The sequence below is a fragment of the Papio anubis genome, chromosome 12 (assembly GCF_008728515.1).
Source record: "Papio anubis isolate 15944 chromosome 12, Panubis1.0, whole genome shotgun sequence".
Taxonomy (NCBI): domain Eukaryota; kingdom Metazoa; phylum Chordata; class Mammalia; order Primates; family Cercopithecidae; genus Papio; species Papio anubis.
Genome location: NC_044987.1, coordinates 82093738 through 82113712, shown reverse-complemented (window position 1 = coordinate 82113712; position 19975 = coordinate 82093738). Strand labels below are relative to the sequence as shown.

Here is a 19975-nt window from a genome sequence, read left to right as displayed (position 1 = left end):
CATAATATAAATCAATTGTTCATGTTTCAGATTACATGCCATAATTGTTCACTATCTTAAGTTTGTTTGTTAATAGATAATTAAAGAAAATGATATAATTTACAACCTAATTACTATTTATTTTTCTTTCAAAGTCTGAATATTAAATTTTATTGTTACATATAGACACAAACGGGTGACCTCATGTTAATCATATATCATATTTCCCATATCCTTAAATAGTTTCAAGAATATTATCTTTGGATGGTATCTATGGATGACTACAATTTGTTTAAGCTGCTACCAAATATCATGGGTTCCAGCTATTTTTTGTTAATGTTTCAGTAGACATTCTGGTTCCTATCTCTACTAATTGCCTTTTAATACATTTTTGGAAGCAGAAGAACTTAATCAAAGTGTATAAATATTTCTGAGGTCTTTGATATATAATATCAAATTGCTTTCCAAAGAAAGCATGCCAATTTCCAATTTTCTTCAGCAATATATGGAAGATTCTGATATAATATATACTTACCAATACTAACTATATAATTTTCTTAATTTAGCTATTTTTTCATAGCTTTTATTCACATCTACCTTATTACTAAAGTGTCCAACATTTTAATATCTTAATTGGATTTTTATAAGTCTTTTGCTAATAGGTTCTTCATGTCCACTTTTCTATAGGTTTATTTCTGAAACAGTTCAGGATGTAGCGAACATATGATCTAAGAACGGACATTCTACAGAGGAAAAATTATCTCTAAAGTATGCCACAGAGTATAAATTGCAGGTTAAACCCTGTATGTGGCATAGGAAGTTACCTGCCAAGCATAAAAAAGACAAGAAGCATGACATAAACATATGGAATTAGTTGCTCTCCATTCTCCCCAGTTCATCCCTTGCACACCTTCCCTCACCCACTGAGGTTTCTTGTCATTAGCTGTTGTGAAAAGAGAACAGTGAGTTGTGAATCAAGATCCTCTGACAAATACTTGTACAAAAAAGCACTGCAACAGAGGGTAGCATATCAGTTGCCACAAAGATAAGGATGCTTTATGCCGGCAAAGACCTTTGAACAGCTAAACACAGAAGCCTCTTCATACGCACTCTCCAGTGATCTACTTTATCATTCAAACACATTTTTTTCCCGTTCATCAGAGCATCTTTTCATTTTATTTGCTGTTCAAAACACTAGGACACAAAGGATGTGCTTCATCTTCTGTGCCACTGAAATGAAATCTTGAGGTAAAAAAAAAAAAAAAAAAAAAAGCCTTGCCCTAAATTTCCTTTCAAAAGTGAAGTGTGAAAAGACATCAAGCAGAGGACACAGTGTTATTGTTGCAAGAAAGTCAATTCTGCAAGTAGAGTCCAAAGTCATCAGCAGCGGTTCAATCTCTTCCTCACCCACAATGAATAATAATAATAATAATAATAATAATAATAATGATGATGATGAAAACAAGGAGAAAGGGTTCCACTTGTGGAAATGGAATTTCTTATTGTGCTTCCTCCTGATTATCATGAACATCTATGAGCACAGCTGTTTCCTTTCTCTGACTAATCCTAAAGTCAATGCCATAATATTGACCCCCTTCTATTACATCCTTAGAGCCTATTATATATCACTTCAGGTTCTATTCTGAGCAGGAGAAATTGAAAATGTATCTTTTCATTGAGCAGCAACTGGAAAACCTAACTAATTAATTTAACTTGGTACTGATAAGTTTAGAAATGATTTTTAAATTTTTATAATCTTTAAAAATTGTACAAAAATTTTTGTACAATTATATATATATAATATAAATTACGGACTTTTTATAATGTCAGAATATATTTTTTCAAACAGACCGAAGAAGTAGGGCATCTAAAAGTTCTTCCTGACATAATTTTGTTTGCTACAGAATATGCATTTATGTACCAGGGTCATTATATAAGTTGCTTTAAACTTTATAATTTTAGGGTAAAATGTATTATTATTTGAATGGGGTTTTTAAAAGCCATCAAAGTAAATACCCATGAGAACCTTCACCTATAGTGCTATTTCTAGCAGAGAGGATTTAATAGTAGATGGATTCTTTTCGGTGTCCACAGGAAAATTTTATTAGTTCGAATAACAAAAGAAGTCATGGACAATGAGAAAATAAGACAAGACCATATTTACATTCATAGATTTTATTAACCAATTTCACATATAGTAATCACTGAGAAAATACTTCTTTAATGAAAAATTGTACAATGAATAGACTAGCAAATTAACGATAGTTCTCCATGTGATTGTTCTTTGGCAATTCAGAGGCACTGTAGAATTTTAAATCATGATGTTAATTGTCCACACGTGCAGAGTGTACTACTTGTTACTAAGATTTGATTTTATGGCTATATATTTTTACAAGATCTTAACATTTACCAGATCTTGTAAGTGATTTTATTTAATTGTGCAAATAATTCTTCTATACCCCCTTCCTATAATCCGCCACTCACATGGTTTCCTACAAACCTGAAAGTTAAAATTGATCTGTAAATTAACCACAGGACTGAAAAACAGGTATTATCTATCTACACACACATATTCCACCAAATTTTTTTACTTTGATATGAGGAAATGGTAATAATAATCAAAAGCTGATTTATTTACTGAGCATTTCATGAGCACACTATTGTATACAGCAGACTACTGTGAGATTATTCTGTTTCCTTTTTTTAAATTCAGGTCTAGAATATTCCCCCAGGCTAAATTTATGCTGTTCCCATCTTTGCTAAGAGAATTTTCAGAAACTTGATGGTATTTCTTTGCCATATCACACCAACTCCTCTGAGAACAAATACAGATTTCCTTAAGCAGATAAAATGAGTAAGATTTCAGCTGTTTCCATAAATTTCCTAGGTTACGCATGGGAATGGGGCCTAGGGGCAATAGGCATTTTGGCTGTTTGGAAGGTAATTTGTATACTTGTTCTCTCTGAAGGATGCTCAGCTTACTTTGATATTAATATTCTGTATTGTATGACCTATTAAGTCGACTTTTTAAGGCTTCAGGCAAAAAGAAAGCAAAGATTTTTTTCTCTAGATGTCTCCTTTCTCAACTTGGTTGCATTTTGCAAAAATGAGCCTTTAGTTCTATTATTTTACATATTCGAGTTATACTGTGGTGGAGCCTACAAGGAAAGTTTCAACATTTTATCCTAGTATATGGAGTGGTATTGAAACACTGAATGCTCCAATATATGTTTTCTTCCAAAGAAATAAGCTCATTCTACGATTTGGAAGTGACTTTGCCAAAATCCAATCAGAACACAACTACAGAAATCTAGACAGTTATCTCAGTAGGTGTAGGCACTAAGGTATCTGTCTTTTAATTCAACATCTTTGATGATATCAATCTCTTGTTTTCTTGCCTGATTTTTAACTCACTAAAAAATAAATAAATGAATTAATTATCTGTAGTTTCAATAAAGGTAGAGCTTATGGGCAATAGTGTTTCCATACTGCTGTAGAGGTGAACAGACAAGAGTGCTCTCTATGGCTAGAACATGCACAGCTACCCTTTAATCCAGATCAAAGTCTGGGGGTAAAATTTGGCCCTGTGTTTTCCAAATACCCAGAGTTTTACACTAATGGCCCTTATATTTAGCTTGGAAAGAATTGTGCTACTTCTGTTTCTATTCTTGTATCCATGAGGTAACCAATAGTAAGAGGGCATATTCATTTTTCTATTTTCAAAGTATCAAGTTAGCAGCAAACCTGCAAGTTTTCAACAAACTCAGACTTTTTAAGCTGATAATCTGCAAAATGACATCATACAGAAAACTTTTTGATGGCTATACTGACAAAGACAAAAGATAACTTGAGTATCTTATCAACTAAAATTCTGAAGGAAATACATACCCAAACCTTCCGATTCAAATAGACATGTTTCATCCACCCCTAAATCTCGGCACCAGGATAAGAAATTTGCTGTATTGTCTCGGGCAAAAAAGGAGCCCGAGGGTGCATTGGCTTTGCATGGGATCTTCTTCAATGGTAGATTCTGAAAAATAAAGAAATTCATTCTAGGAGAAATCTGTCAAAGTTAGCACAATGATGTTTTAAAAACATGTTTTCAACAAAATGCTTTGGAATGACCTCATGCCAATAAATAGGCTTGTGAAGAACCCTAGAAAGGAAATATAATGCTATGCAATTAACCTGGCAGTAAGGGACTGAAAATGTGTTCCTGCAAGCACATATCCTTTTCTTTTTCGTACCTAGGAGGAAAGATAGTTAAGTACTTTTCTTGGCTCGGGCTGCCGCTTCTCTTTCTCTTCTATAATTTTTATGGCCTTCCCTTTCATCTAAGCATTCTATCAGTATTTTTCACAAAGTACTTATGAATGTATTTCTCATTGGTGAAAGAGGAATGGGAGAAACACAAATATGTTATATGAATATGATATACATATAACATATATACACCTGCATTCTTACAGGTATAAACACATACTGTAAAAATTACACAATTATTATAAAGTCAAAAGAGAGCAGCGGAATTATTTAACATCACAATTCTCAATCATCAATACCAAGAAAGGGAAATGCTAAAAATAATGTAATGATAACATTTGCTGTGTGTGGTGGCTCATGCCTGTAATCCCAGCACTTTGGGAGGCCGAGGGAGGAAGATTGGAGTCCAGGAGTTTGCAACTAACCTGGGCAACATAGTATATCCTATCTCTACAAATAAAAATTAGCCAGATATTGTGTGCACCTGTAGTCCTAGCTGCTCAGGGAGCTGAGGCAGGAGAATTGCCTGAGCCCAGGAAGTTGAGGCTGCAGTGAACCTTGATCATGCCACCGCACTCCAACTTAGGTGACAGAGTGAGATGTTCTATCAAAAATCTAACATTCTACAGACTTTTTTCCAGACTATTTTCTTTTAAACCACAGGATATAGCAATAGCATATAATACAAACATAATTCTGGTCTGAACTCTGCTATCCGACCTTGAAATACATTGTTTACTTTCTGCATCATTTCTATTCTGGGATAAGAAAGTGCTTAAGATAAGGGTGGGGGTGAAACTGGATAGAGTTTTCTGTTAACCATCTCGTAAAATTTTAAGCAGGAAGTCTCCCTTGGAACCATACCAAGTGTTATCTTTTTTCTTTAATAGAACATAACTTATTTCCATGACATTCCATGAAACTAAAGAATGTAATTCTTTATGATGTGAAAGAATGAGCCATGCCTTTGGGTGAGCTGGGCTACATAGGACTTTGCCTCAACAAGCAAAAAAATCAAAGAAGAAGCACTCTGTGATTTAAATTTATAAAATCTTTCTTATATTCACAGTGAACCCTTAAATACAACCAAAATATTGTTGATTGTTGAACTCATTTACAAGGATGGTTATAAAAAAATAAAATAGTGGCTAAGGTGGATTGGTGAAGTCCTGCCAACATGCAACTCTTACTAGAGTTCTTACTAGAGTTCCAGGGATTTTTTGATTATATATAACAACTTAAAACATTCAGTTACTACATCACTCAAAATGCATGTCTGTCTAATCTCAAAGATCCATCTCTTTGTTGCAACTTGAATTTGATTTAGGATAGATGCAATCAAAGTTTCTGCATAAATACACAGATATATACTTCAAGCACTATAGCTATATAAACCATATACAGGGTTACCTATATAACAATATTTCCTTAAATGATTTTGCCCAGATATCAAGTAATAGCTTTCAAAAGAATGCTTTCCTAGATGAGTTATAAAAACAATCAGAAATAGTGTAGTATAATGTCTCCCTTGTAACGTATTAATAAGCATTAATTAGCATGTATTGAAATTAAAATATAAATTCCTTAAGTCTAGCAATTCACTTCTAAGAATATATTCTACACATAAAATAGCATTCATGATTAAAATATATGTACAAGTATATTTGTTGCAACACTGATTGAATAGGAAAAAAACAAAAACACATCAAGAGAGCTAGTGGAATGGCATATAATATATAAATACAATGAAACTCTATATAATCATAAAAGTACAACATATGTACATGTATTGAACCAGAAATATGTTCAGAATATACTCTTAAGCAGAAACAAATTTGCAAACAGATATTTGTTCCATAATGTATCATTTTATGATGTATATACATGTGTACACATTAGTGTGTGTGTATATACATGCAATATAATTGGCCATATATAAAGTTAAATTGCATGTAAATATATTGTGATACATATATAAATATTTACATAGTTATAGAATGTAGATTTAGAAATAATTCAAGAAGGACCTCCCTAATTGATAGTAACTGCCTTTGAGGAAAGGAATTGATTGATGTATCAAGGAACATTTACTTATTTTATATAATTCCAAAACAAGTAATAGGATTTTTAGTGTCTTTTATGTTTTATCAATACTACCAAATTAAAAAAAATCAAAGTAGTAGGCAAGTTATGTCAGCCAAAACATATTTTTTTTAAATCTGCTGAATAAAATCTCCAAGAGATGATGGTAAAGCTTTTTAAAGACACGAATAAGGCAAAAACTATGTTTAAGAAAAGAACATAATTAAATCCAAACAATGAGTCACTTTAAGATCTACCACCTGTATCCCTGGTGGGCAGGAAAAACTACATGTGAAACCACTTCAAACCAATATGAGTTTGCAAGTAAAAATTGTAATCTAGGAAGTATAAAATAAGTCACATAGCTACAGACTTGCTAAATGACATGAGGTACATGATCTATGTGGCAAAAAGGAACAAAATATCCATTTTGCACTGAAGAAGCAAGAGATTGATTTGACACTTAATCCACCAAGGGGTACATTTTGAAAGAACAGGCACAAGTGACAAGCCCTCAAATATCATTCAGCCCACTCTTGAAGAATTTACAAGGACAACCACTAAGCGTGTAAATGAAAATAGCATTTATTTTTCCTTTACAAAGTCATGTACCTATCATATGCCAGAATCTCACTATTTACTTAAAATTCAATGCAATCGTACTGGAAGATGGGAAAGTCATTTTAAGACAAATAAAATGATGCTGGCTATTGATACTGAAAAACTTGGGAATTCCCAGTGTAGAAGAATTTAGCAGTAACCTTGATCTAACTACTTGGCATTTAGGTAATTTATGGGGTGTTTGCTTCTGAGGAAGAGCTGTTAAATTGAGTGTTCCCATGCCAGCTGAAGACTGGAAAGTAGTAAACAGTGTGAATAGAAGCTTCCAATTTTCATCCATATAAAACATTTTGTTTGAGGATTTTTTTAAGTCACACTCATTAGTCCTATCAAGTCCATCACATATAACTAGAAATAAGGATCTCTGCTCATCAGGAATTTAAAAGAGAACCTTCAATAGTTCACCTGATATGTTTTCCATATTAGTTTTATTGAGCATATTGAGCAGTATTAACCACTCAATTCTTCAAATAACTACAACATTTAAATTATATATTATCTTCGTTTACTCAGGAAAGTTTTTTTAGACAATATTATGTTCTCAAAAACGAATTGATGAATGAATGAATGAATGCTAGACTGCCTCCTCAAACTAGATCATAATCGACTTGAGAACAGGACCAAATACTCTGTATTAGAAGTTTTACATCCCCAAGGGACATGTTCCCAGGCCTTCAAAATTCACTAAGTTAATGGGATAACCATGCATAAAATGCCTTCCAGAAATTCAGAAAAGCGTAACTGAAAAATCTAATACCTTCAAACCTTTTCTGAAAGTTACTGAATATGAATAATGAATAGAAAACAGTCAAGCTGAACCTAAGTTGGACAGAAATTTAGTCTCACTCACTCACTAGCAAGAGTCATGCTATATTGTACAACAGTGTCCAAAGTGTAGGATTCAATATTTTGTGTTAGCAAAATGAGAAGTTACTACCAATAAGCTATTGGGATTGTGTGCAAGCAGTCAACAGGATGAACAGTAAAATTTCTAACATCAAGACTCTACTGATTTTATCTCTCAACAAGATTAATCCAACATACATACTTATAGCTTCTAAAATACTGATAGATTGGTTGATTGACCTATAAGAGAACAGTTATGCATTCCAAAAGGGCCCTTCCCATTCCCGTCAGGAAACAACCAAGATGGGTGACAATAAATAGAAAAAAATTAAATTTTCTTCTAAAGGTTGTTATTACTAATTCAATCCACTGCTTTTCAGATTAGTTGCCAGGTAGGGCTCTGGAGTCCAATTACCTGAGTTCAAATTCAGCTATATTTCCCTTCATGCTATGATTGGTAAATGTACTTAAAATCTATATTTCAGTCTCCTCTGCTATATGATGTTCATAAAACAAGATGTACACCCCATTGACTATGTGTATTGGGGTGCAAATTAATTAAAGTGTATTAGTAAGTATTCAGAAAAGGTCATCAATGCAAGTAAAAACATACTGAATATCTCTGATTTCCTTCTCTCATATTTTCTTGCCAACATTGCATTATTTCCATTATGGATATAAGAATTCAGAAATAGACTGCCAAATAATTTACTTCTTCTTATCTTTACCCTAAATTTGAACCTTAGCTTCTGAATAGTTTTCTAATATAACTTTCTACATTGATAAAAATGTCCTATATCTGTGCTAACCAATATGGTAGTCATTAGCCACATGTGGCTATTGAATATTTGAACTTTTAAGCATTTATTTCATTTATCAACCTAAATTTAAATACCCACATGTGGCTAGTGGCTATCATATTAGACATCACATTCATGGGGGGACAGTGAAGCTACAATTTGGAGTTTTATAAAGTGTGGTGTTTGACTGCCTGACTAGCTTCCCTCCTAAATCATCTCCATGTCTCTCAACTCCCATCAAATCCAGTAGTTACCCTGGGTGTAGTTACTAAGACATACAAACATGAAAATCATTTTCAAATATTGTACATATATGCTGCAGTATGTCCTAGTTATGGTGTCATGAAGCGCATTCATAACTAATTCTATTTATAATGTTGTAATAATCTGCATCTGGTGAACCAGGATCTTATTTAGCATTACACTGCCACAGTGCCAAATATGGTGCTTTACATACACGGGGTACTGACTTACTGTTTCCTGAAAGTTATGGTGGGAGTGGGGAGGAGGGTACTCGTGTTGTAAGTGCCTTCAGTGCTCTAGGTATACAACGTTTACTTTCATATGACTTGTCCTATTTAATTCTCAAAAAACACCACTAAATGAATTGCGTAGGTAAGAGAAGCCCCATTTTCCAGATGAAGAAACTGAGCTTATGCACAGTTCAAAACAAATCATTTGGTCTCTTATGCTCCTACACTTTCAACTGTTCCATGATAGCCCACCAATGCCTTGAAGGTAATATATTTCAACATTTGATTTATCTCCCAAATGTTTGTCCAGGCAGCATTAAAATCAAGAATCATATATTCTCTTTCACCTACTCAAGTCAGAAGAAAAAAGACTGAGAGAATGGTATCTTTAGTTCCCTTGTATTGTGTGAACTGAAAATTTAATACTGGTAGTTTAAATAATTCATTCTTCACAAAAGTTTAAGTCATACTACTCCCCTTGATTACATCAAGTAGACATTTGAGATATAAAACAGAAGAGATAAATGAAGACACGAGGCTTGTCAAGAACTAATGTTTTTTCTTTTCCAAAGGGTATATAAAGTGTACTGTTCAAATAGGCAGGCAATAAAGTCACCCTTTCCATGATGAAATTAATGTTTCTGCCTGTATCCCCTTGCTACTTTTAGTTTCACTGTATATTTAATAGAAAAATAATCTCTTTCAATAAAATTATTTCCTTCCTGATTCATAGTATCAAGGTGTCTAACTATAACAACCAAGTGGCTTGATAAATGATGAAAATATAGTCTTTAAGATAAAAATTATAGAAATGTTTTAAAAGGAAAAAAAACTTTTGTGGTACCCTAACCCTCTCCTGGGGACTCTCCAGTAAGACCCTGTGCCTCAAGCAGTGAGCTATGATTTAGGACAGTTGAACACAGTAAGCTTGAATCCAAAATTGACCCTTTCTCCTTTTTCTGTCTCCAAGATAAATTCCACTTTATATAGAACACATCTTACATCAAAATTTTAGTGCAATATTCATGCTGTAATGCCATAGGAATATTCACATGCATAAAAAGGAAATATAAAACAAGTTTCTCATAGCAGAGTTTTAGTACACCCTTCTTCCTCTGAAATCATGAAATTAATCACTTAACTGACAAAGTTGGCAAATAAGTACAGCATTTTGAATTATCTGAAATCATCTCTGGCGTAATATAAACTAATGTTTGAAATGAAGGTCAAACCTAGTCCTCAAGCCTCAGGCTTACAAGATGGACAATAAAAGTTACTATGTAAAGGAGTTGAAAACATTATCTACTAAAAATCTGCCCATGGATGCTTATAGCAGTTCTATTCGTTGGAAACAACCAAGGTATCCTTTAGCAGATGAATAATAAAGAAACGATGGTAAAGTCAGACAATGGATTATTTGGTGCTAAAAAAAAAAAAAAAAAAAAGGGCGCTATCAAACCATTAAAACACCTGGTGGAACTTTAAATGCATATTTCTAAGTGAAAGAAGCCAATCTAAAAAATACTACTGACTGTATGATTCCAACTATATGACAATCTGGAAAGGCAAAACCATGAAGACAGTAAAAAGATCAGGGGTCAGCAGGGAGGGACAGATGAAAAGGTAGAATACACAGAATTGTTAGGTCAGTGAACCCATTCTGTATGATACTATATTGGATACATGTCATCTGTAAAAACACATACTGTTTAACACTAAGAGTGAACCCTAAAACCTATGGACTTTGGGTGACAATGTGTTAACGTAGGTTCAATAACTGTTAACAAATATACCATTCTGGTGTACTTTCCACTCATTTTTGCTGTGAACTCAAAGCTTCTCTAATAAGTGAAATCTAAAAATGTTGAACTCATAAAGTCAGGGATGAGAACGGTGATTGCCAAGGGTAGGAGAAAGGGGTTGACGTCTTGGGAGATGCTAGTCAAGGGTACAGTTTCAGTCAGCCAGTATGAGTAAGTGCTGGAGATCTATTGTACAACCTGGTGACTATTATTAATAACAATGTATCACAATAATTGCTAACAGAGAAGATTTTAAATGTTCTCATCACAAAAAAAGTAAGTGGGGTGATGAATATTTTAATTATCTTGATTTAATCATTTCACAATACACACATATATGAAAACATCACAAATACACCATAAATACATGTAATTTTTGTTACACGTTAATTATACCTTAACAAAGCTTTAAAATAATGTCTGCAAAAAAGGTTACTATGTCATTGATAGTTTGAGAAGCAACAAATGCTTCCCAAAGGAGAAAGTACAGGAAGTTTGACAACAAATGCATTCCTTCCATTTTTTTATACTGTGTGCCTAATTTATATATCCATCCACATGGAATCATCATCAACTATTAAAAGCTTGTGTTCTCCCAACTAATCGTTTGCATATGAACACACTGAGATTAATTTCTTAAAACCTCCAAAAGTCTAGTTCTACACTTTAAAATTAGTCAATTGGTGAGGCTATCAAAAAAATTTAAATAGAAATCTCAGTGTTCATAATGAGGAGTAACAGAAAGATTGTAACATTTACTATTATTATTATTTCAATAGTTTTGGGGAGACAGGTGGTGTTTCATTACATGACTAAGTTCTTTAGGTATAATTTCTGAGACGTTGGTGCAGCCATCACTTGAGCAGTGTTCAATGCACCCATTGTGCAGTCTTTTATCCCTCGACCCCCTCTCACCCTTCCCCCAAAGTCCCCATAGCCCATTATATTTTTCTTATGCCTTTGCATCTTCATAGCTTAGCTCCCAGTTATAACTTTCCATTCCTGAGTAACTTCACTTAGAATAATGGTCTCCAACTCCATTCAGGTTGCTGTGAATGCCACTATTTCACTCTATTTTATGACTGAATAGTATTCCATGATATATATACACATAATATATATAACATAATATATATACACACACACCATATATATATACACCACATTTTATCCACTTTTTGGTTGATGGACATTTAGGCTGGTTCCATATTTTTGCAATTGCAAATTGTGCTGCTATAAACATGTGTGTGTAAGTGTCTTTTTCATATAATGAATTATTTTCTTCTGGATAGATACTCAGTGGTGGGATTGCTGGATCAAATTGTACTTGTACTTTTAGTTCTTTAAGGAATTTCCATACTGTTTTCCGTGGTGGTTGTACTAGTTTAATTTCCCACCAGCAGTGTAAAAGTGTTCCTTTTTTACCATATCCAGGCCAACATCTACTTTTTTTTTATTTTTAAATTACGACCATTCTTGCAGAAGGTGGCATCACATTGTGATTTTGATTTGCATTTCCCTGATAATTAGTGATGTTGAGCATTTTTCATGTGTTTGTTGGCCATTTGTATATCTTCTTTTGAGAATTTTCTATTCATGTCCTTTGCCCACTTTTCGATGGGATTATTCAATTTTTTTCTTGCTGTCTTGTTTGAGTTCCTTGTAGATTCTGGATATTAGTCCTTTGTCAAATGCATAGTTTGTGAATATTTCTCCCATACTGTGGGTTGCCTGTTTACTCTGGCGATTGCTTATTTTGCTGGGCAGAAGCTTTTTAGTTAAGTCTTATCTATTTATCTTTGTTTTGTTGCACTTGTTCTTGGGTTCTTGGTCATGAACTCTTTGTCTAGGCTAATGTCTAGAAGAGTTTTTCCTGATGTTATCTTTCAGAATTTTTACAGTTTCAGGTCATCTTAGAGTTGACTTTTATATAAGGTGAGAGACAGGGATACAGTTTCATTCTTCTACATGGGATTTGCCAGTCTTCCCAGCACCATTTATGAAATAGGGTGTCCATTCTCCAATTTATGTTTTTGTATGCTTTGTTGAAGATCAGCTGGCTGTAAGTATTTGGGTTTATTCTGGGTTATATATTCTGTTCCATTGGTCTATTTCCCTATTTTTATACCATACCATACTGTTTTGGTAACTATATCCTTACAGAATAGTTTGAAATCAAGTAATGTGATGCCATCAGATTTGTTCTTTTTGCTTAGTCTTGCTTTGACTATGCAGGCTCTTTTTTGGTCCCATATGAATTTTAGGATTTTTTTTCCTAGCTATGTAAAGAATGATGATTGTATTTTGATGGGAATTGCACTGCATTTGTAGACTGCTTTTGGAAGTATGGTCATCTTCATAATGTTAATTCTACCCATCCATGAGCATGAAATGTGTTTCCATTTGCTTGTGTTGTCTATGATTTCTTTCCTCAGTGTTTTGCAGTTTTCCTTGTAGAGGTCTTTCACTTCCTTGGATAGGTATACTGCTAAGTATTTTATTATTTTTTGCAGCTACTGTAAAAGGGGTTGAGTTCTTGATTTGATTCTCAGCTTGGTCATTGTTGGTATATCGTAGTGCTACTAATTTGTGTACATTGATTTTGTATGAATTACTGAATTCATTAATCAGATCTGGAGTTTTTTCAAGGAGTCTTTAGGGTTTTCTAGGTATATGATCACATCATCAGTAAAAAGCGACAGTTTGACTTCCTCTTCAATAATCTGAATGCCCTTGAGCGCAAAAAAAAAAAAAAATGATCATAATAATCGGTTGAGGGAGGATTTATTTTGATTAACCGACTCCTGTCTGGCGGTTCCGCGAATTTAGCCTCCTGATTAGGAAGAACTCAATTTGATAACGGATGATTACCAGCCACCATGCTATTAGGTGGTCTCAACTCCTGTCCTTTAATTGATCTATTTTTGCCTCAGCCTTCCAAAGTGCTGGGATTATAGTCGTAAGTCACTGTGCTTAGCCTGAATACCCTTTATTTCTTTCTCTTGTCTGACTGCTCTCGCTAGGACTTCCAGTACTATGTTGAATACAAGAGGTAAAAGTGGGCATCCTTATCTTGTTCTGGTTCTCAGGGGAATGTTTTAAACTTTTCCCTGATCAGTAAAACATTTGTCATAGATGGCTTTTATTAACTTAAGGTATGTCCCTTCTATGCCAATTTTGCTGACGGTTTTAATTATCAAGGGATGCTGGATTATTGCCAAATGCCTTTTCTGCATCTACTGAGATGATCGTATGTTTTTTGTTTTTACTTCTGTTTATGTGGTGTATCACATTTATTGACGTGTTAAACCACCCCTGCATCCCTGGTATGAAACCCACTTGATCATGGTGGATTATCTTTTGGATATGCTGTTGAATTTGGTTAGCTAATATTTTGTTAAGCATTTTTTCATCTATGTTCATCAGGGATATTGGTCTGTAGGTTTCTTTTTTTGTTATGTCCTTTCAAGGTTTTGGTATTAGAGTAATACTTGATTAATAGAATGATTTAGGGAATATTCGCTCTTTCTCTATCTTTTGGAACAGTTTCAGTAGGATTGGTACCAATTCTTCTTTGAATGTCTGATAAAATTCAGCTGTAAATCTTCCTGGTCCTGAACTTTTTTTTGTTGGCATTTTTAAAAATTACTGTTTCAATCTTGCTACTTGTTATTGGTCTCTTCAGAGTTTCTATTTCTTCCTGGTTTAATCTAGGAGGGTTGTATATTTCCAGGAATTTATTCATCTCCTGTAGGTTTTCTAACTTGTGTGCATAAACTTGTTCATAGTAGCCTTAAATGGTCTTTTGTATTTCTGTGTTATCGGTTGAAATATCTATTGTTTTGTTTTGTCTTCCTTCCTTCCTTCCTTCCTTCCTTCCTTCCTTCCTTCCTTCCTTCCTTCCTTCCTTCCTTCCTTCCTTCTTTTTTTGAGACAGAGTCTTACTGTGTCGCCCAGGTTGCAGTGCAATGGCACAATCTTGGCTCACTGCAGCCTTCACCTCCCGGGGTTCAAGTGATTCTCCTGCCTCAACCTTCTGAGTAGCTGGAATTACAGGCATGTGCCACCACGCCCGGCTAATTTTTCTATTTTTTTGTAGAGACAGGGTTTCAAAATGTTGTTCATGCTAATCTTGAACTCCTAACGTAGTGATCTGCCCACCTTGGCCTCCCAAAGTGCTGGGATTACAGGTGTAAGCCACCGTACCTGACCTGTTTCTATCTGGAGCTTATTTGGAAATTCTCTCTTTTCTTGGTTAATCTCATTAATGGTCTATCAATTTTGTTTATCTTTTCAAAGAACAAGCTTTTTGTTTCATTTATATTTTGTATTTTTTGTCATTGTTTCAATTTCATTTAATTCTGCTCTGATCTTTGTTATTTCTTTTGTTCTCCTAGGTTTGAGTTTGGTTTGTTCTTGTTTCTCTAGTTCCTCAAGGTATAAGCATAGATTGTCTATTTGTGCTCTTTCAGAGTTTCTGGTGTAGGCAATTAATGCTATGAATTTTCCTCTTAGCATTGCTTTTGCTGAATCCCAGAGATTTTAATTGGTTGCATCATTGTTATCATTCAGTTCAAAGAATTTTTAAATTTTCATCTTGATCCTTGGGTCCACAATGAAATCAATAACAGATTATTTAATTTCCATGTATTTGTATAGCTTTGAGGGTTCTCTCTGGAGTTAATTTCCAAATTTATTCCACTGTGGTCTGAGAGAGTACTTGATATAATTTCAATATTCTTAAATTTATTGAGACTTGTTTTGTAGGCTATCTCAGAGAATGTTCCAGGTGTTGAAGAAAAGAATCTTTATTCCGCAGTTGTTGGATGGGATGTTCTGTAAATATCTGTTAAGTCCATTTGTTCTAGGGTATAGTTTAAGTCCACTGTTTCTTTGTTGACTTTTTGTCTTGATGATCTATCTAGTGCCGTCAGTGGAGTATTGGAGTCCCTCACTATTACTGTGTTGCCATCTATCTCATTTCCTATGTGTAGTGGTAATTGTTTTATAAATTTGGGAGCTCCCATGTTAGGTGCATATATATTTAGAATTGTGATATTTTCCTTTTAGCCTAATCCTTCTAACATTATATAATGTCCCTCTTTATCTTTTTTTTTAACTGTTTTTCTTTTAAAGTCTGTTTTGTCTGATATAAGAATAACTACCCTGCTCGCTTTTGGTTTCCATTTGCATGAAATATCTTTTTCTACTCCTTTACCTTAAGTTTAGGTGAGTACTTATTTGTTAGATGAGTCTCTTGAAGATGGCAGATAGTTGGTTTGTGGATTTTTATCCATTCTGCGATTCTGTACCTTTCAAGTGGAGCCATTTACATTCAACATTAGCATTGAGATGTGACAGAATAGTGTTCTATTCGTCATGCTAGCTGTTACTTGAAAACCCTTTTTTTTTTCTCATTGTGTTATTGTTTCTCATTGTTTTCTCATTGTGTTATTGGTCCTGAGAGATTTATGATTCAAGGATGTTCTATTTTTGTGTATTTCAAGGTTTTGTTTCAAGATTTAGAACTCCTTTTAGCATTTCTTATATTGCCGGCTTGGTAGTGGTGAATTCTGTTAGCATTCATTTGTCTGAAAAAGACTTTATCTCTCTTTCTTTGGTGAAGCTTAGTTTGCTGTGTACAAAATTCTTTGCTGATGATTATTTTAAGAAGGCTATAGATGGGACCCCAATCCCTTCTGGTTTACAGGGTTTCTGCTGAGAAATCTCCTGTTAATCGGACAGGTTTTATTTTATAGGCTACCTGATGCTTTTGCCTCTCATCTCTTAAGATTCTTTCTTTCATCTTGACTTTAGATAGCTTGATGACTATGTACGTTCCTAGGTGATGATCTGTTTGTGACGAATTTACCAGGTATTCTTTAGACCATCTTGTATTTGGATATCTAGATCTCTAGCAAGACCAGGGAAGTTTTCCTTGATTTCCCTCGAATAAATTTTCCAAACTTTTAGATTTCTCTTCTTCCTTGGGAACACCAATTATTCTTATGTTTGGTCATTTAACATAATCCCAAATTTCTTGGAGTCTTTGCTCATTTTTAAAATTATTTTTATTTGTCTTCATCATATTGGGTTAATTCAAAAGACTTCTTGGAGCTCTGAATTCTTTCTTCTACTTGTTTGATTCTATTGTTGAAACTTTCTAGTGTATTTTGCATTTCTCTAAGTGTGTCTTTCATTTCTAGAAGTTGTGATTTCCTTTCTTTATGATATCTATTTCTCTGGAGACTTTTTCATCTGTATCCTATATGTTTTTTGTATTTCTTTTTTCTTTTTTTTCTTCCTTTCTTTCCTTTTTCCTTTTTTTTTTTTTTTTTGGTTTTTTGTTTTTTGTTTTTTGACACAATCTCACTCTGTTGCCCAGGCTGGAGTGCAGTGGCACAATCTTGACTCTGTCTCCTGGGTTCAAGCAATTCTCAAGCCTCGGGCCCCCAAGTAGCTGGGACCACAGGCTTGAGCCACCACACCTAGTTAATTTTTTGTATTTTTAGAAGAGATGGGTTTTCACCACATTGACCAGTCTGGTCTTGAACTTCTGACCTCAAGTGATCCACCTGCTTCAGCCTCCCAAAGTGCTGGAATTACAGGCATGAGTCACTGCTTCCAGCCTTTAATTTCTTTAAGTTGGTTTTCATCTTTCTCCAGTGACACCTTGAGAAGCTTAATAATCAACTTTCTGAATTCTTTTTCTGGCATTTCAGAGACTTCTTGGTTTAGACCATTGCTGGACAGCTAGTATGATCTTTTGTGGGTGTCATAGAATGTTGTTTTGTCATATTACCAGAATTACTTTTCTGGTTTCTTCTCATTTAGATAGAATGTTTCATTGGAAAGATCTGGAACTCAAGGGCTGCTATTCAGATTCTTTTGTCCCACGGGGTAATCCCTTGATACAGTGCTCTCCCCCTTTCTTCTAAGAATAGGGCTTCCTGAGAGCCAGACTCCTGTGACTGTTATTGCCCTTCTGGATCTAGCCACCCAGTGGGGCAACTGGGCTCTAGGCTGGTGCTGGGGAATGTCTGCAAAGTGTCCTGTGATGCAATCTATCTTCAGGTCTACCAGCTGTGGATACCGGAACCTGCTCTGGTGGAGATGGCAGGGGAGTAAAGTGGACTCTGTGGGAGTCCTTGGTTATAGTTTTGTTTAGTGCACTGGTTTTCTTGAGTGTTGGTTATGCTAGTAGTGAAGCTGTCATGTGGACAGACTCAGGACCTCTGGTTAGCCAGGGTGTGTCAGGTGGTAGAAGTAGCTATTGTTTTTTCCTTCTTCGAAGCAAGGTTGTTCTGTTATGAGTTGCTGTAATGACTTGAGTTGGCTGGCCTCCAGCCTGGAGGTGGTGCTTTCAAGAGAGTAAAAGGAGGATAGCAGTAGAAGAGGGATATAATTTTGCCTACATGGACCAGATGAGTGCTCAGGTTTCTTAGGTGATGGCAGGGTCACACAGCTCTCAAGAGATTATGTCTTTTGTCTTTGGTTACCAAGGTGGGTAGAGAAAAACCATCAGGTAGGAGCAGACTTAGGTGGACCTGAGCTCAGACTCTCCTTGGGCAGGACTTGCTGCAGCCACTGTGGGGGTTTGGGGGTGGTTTTCAGGCCAATGGAGTTATGTTCCCAGGGAGATTATGGCTGCTTCTGCTGCATTGTACAGGTCACCAGGGAAGTTGGGGAAAGCTGGTAGTGACAGGGCTCACCCAGATGCCACATAGTCAGCAAGGCCAGTCTCACTCCCACTGTGCCTCCCCAACTGCACTAAGTTTATATCCAGGCAGCTTGTGGGCAGGGCTGAGATCTTGCCCCAGGCTATAAGCATCCCAATTGAGAAAGCAAGCAGGGCTCTCAGGCCTTGGCCTGCCTACCCACACCATCTGTGGCTTCTGTACTTGTATCTGCACTTCCTGTTCTCCCTCTCTCCCCCTGATTCTGCTCAGGAAAGTTTGTGCTCAGTCGAAATTATTACAAAGTTAAGCTAGGAGTCTACCTCACCCTGTGTACCTCCCAAATTCCACCAGCTGCTTTCCTTTCCCCAAGGACCTCTGTAAGATAAGGCCAGAGATGGCTTCCCTGGACTTGAGCTGAAGACTGGAAGTGCCTATGGGGCTCTTCCCCGCTGCTTCTTCTACTTTTATCTTTCATTTGGCTTCCTAAGTCTGTTTTGGCTCTTGGTAAGGTTAAATCCTTCTCCCATGATCAGTATTTTTCGGTTCACAGTGGGGATATATGTTTAGAGACTGACTTTTTACCCCACACACTTTGGGAACTCATAGTTTTTTCAGCTGTCTCATGGCATTTGCAGAAGCAAGCTGCTTGTTTCAAAGGGTCTTTGAATTATTTCTGTTTTCCTGATTTGTTCCTGTGATGGTTCTTGGAGCAAAAGTTCACAATGTGAGTCTCCAGACACTGTTCTGTCCATCTAAGTGGGAGCTGCTTGTTAGTCCTGTCTCCTATCTGCCATTTTTCCTACTTGAATTGTAGATTTTAACATTTTAAACTAAGAAGTAACATAGACTTTGGAAAAAATAATTATGACATTGCTCTCAAGGAGGGACTAAAGGAAAAAAATTAATAATACTTCTGCAGAAGGAAAAACATTGATTTCTTTTTCTCCTGACACTTTCATCTTGGAAACCTTTAAGTCATAGCTGAGTGATAAGACAGAAAAAGTGACATACAAAATGGAATATGAAAGATTTCTCAGAAAGAGGAAGGAGTTTGAGACAGCAGGTATGACAATCCTCAGATTCTCCATACAATTAATAGAAATTATTATTAATTATAGATCAATCAAATTGATGATAGTTTTATTTTTGAGAATGTGTATCAGTTTTTCTGTCTCTTCCACAATTGAGTAACTTTCTTAGGAGTATGAAACTTTTATATATATATATATATCTTGAATTTTTCATTTCCAACAAATATTCTGCATGTTCCATGACATCATAATTTATCATTATTGGCAGCAAATTGTGAGTTCAGAGTCTCTGGCTCTAATATTTTAGTCAAAACTACTTTTGGATGCTCATCTGTAAATTATATATGAGATAAGTATTTTCAAATGTTCAAAGATTTTTTAACAGATGGATTCCAAGAA

General features: G+C 35.1%; 1 protein-coding gene across 3 annotated transcripts in view; it reads right to left on the bottom strand.

Annotated features, from left to right (window-relative positions):
• GAS2 (growth arrest specific 2) overlaps positions 1-19975 on the bottom strand; it is a 174895-nt gene that overhangs the window by 82588 nt on the left and 72332 nt on the right. For all 3 annotated transcript variants that reach the window (XM_021925950.2, XM_003910117.4, XM_031653386.1), the window contains one exon: positions 3868-4009. In XM_021925950.2, coding sequence (XP_021781642.1) covers positions 3868-4009 — 142 coding nt within the window. The remainder of the gene's footprint in view (positions 1-3867; positions 4010-19975) is intronic.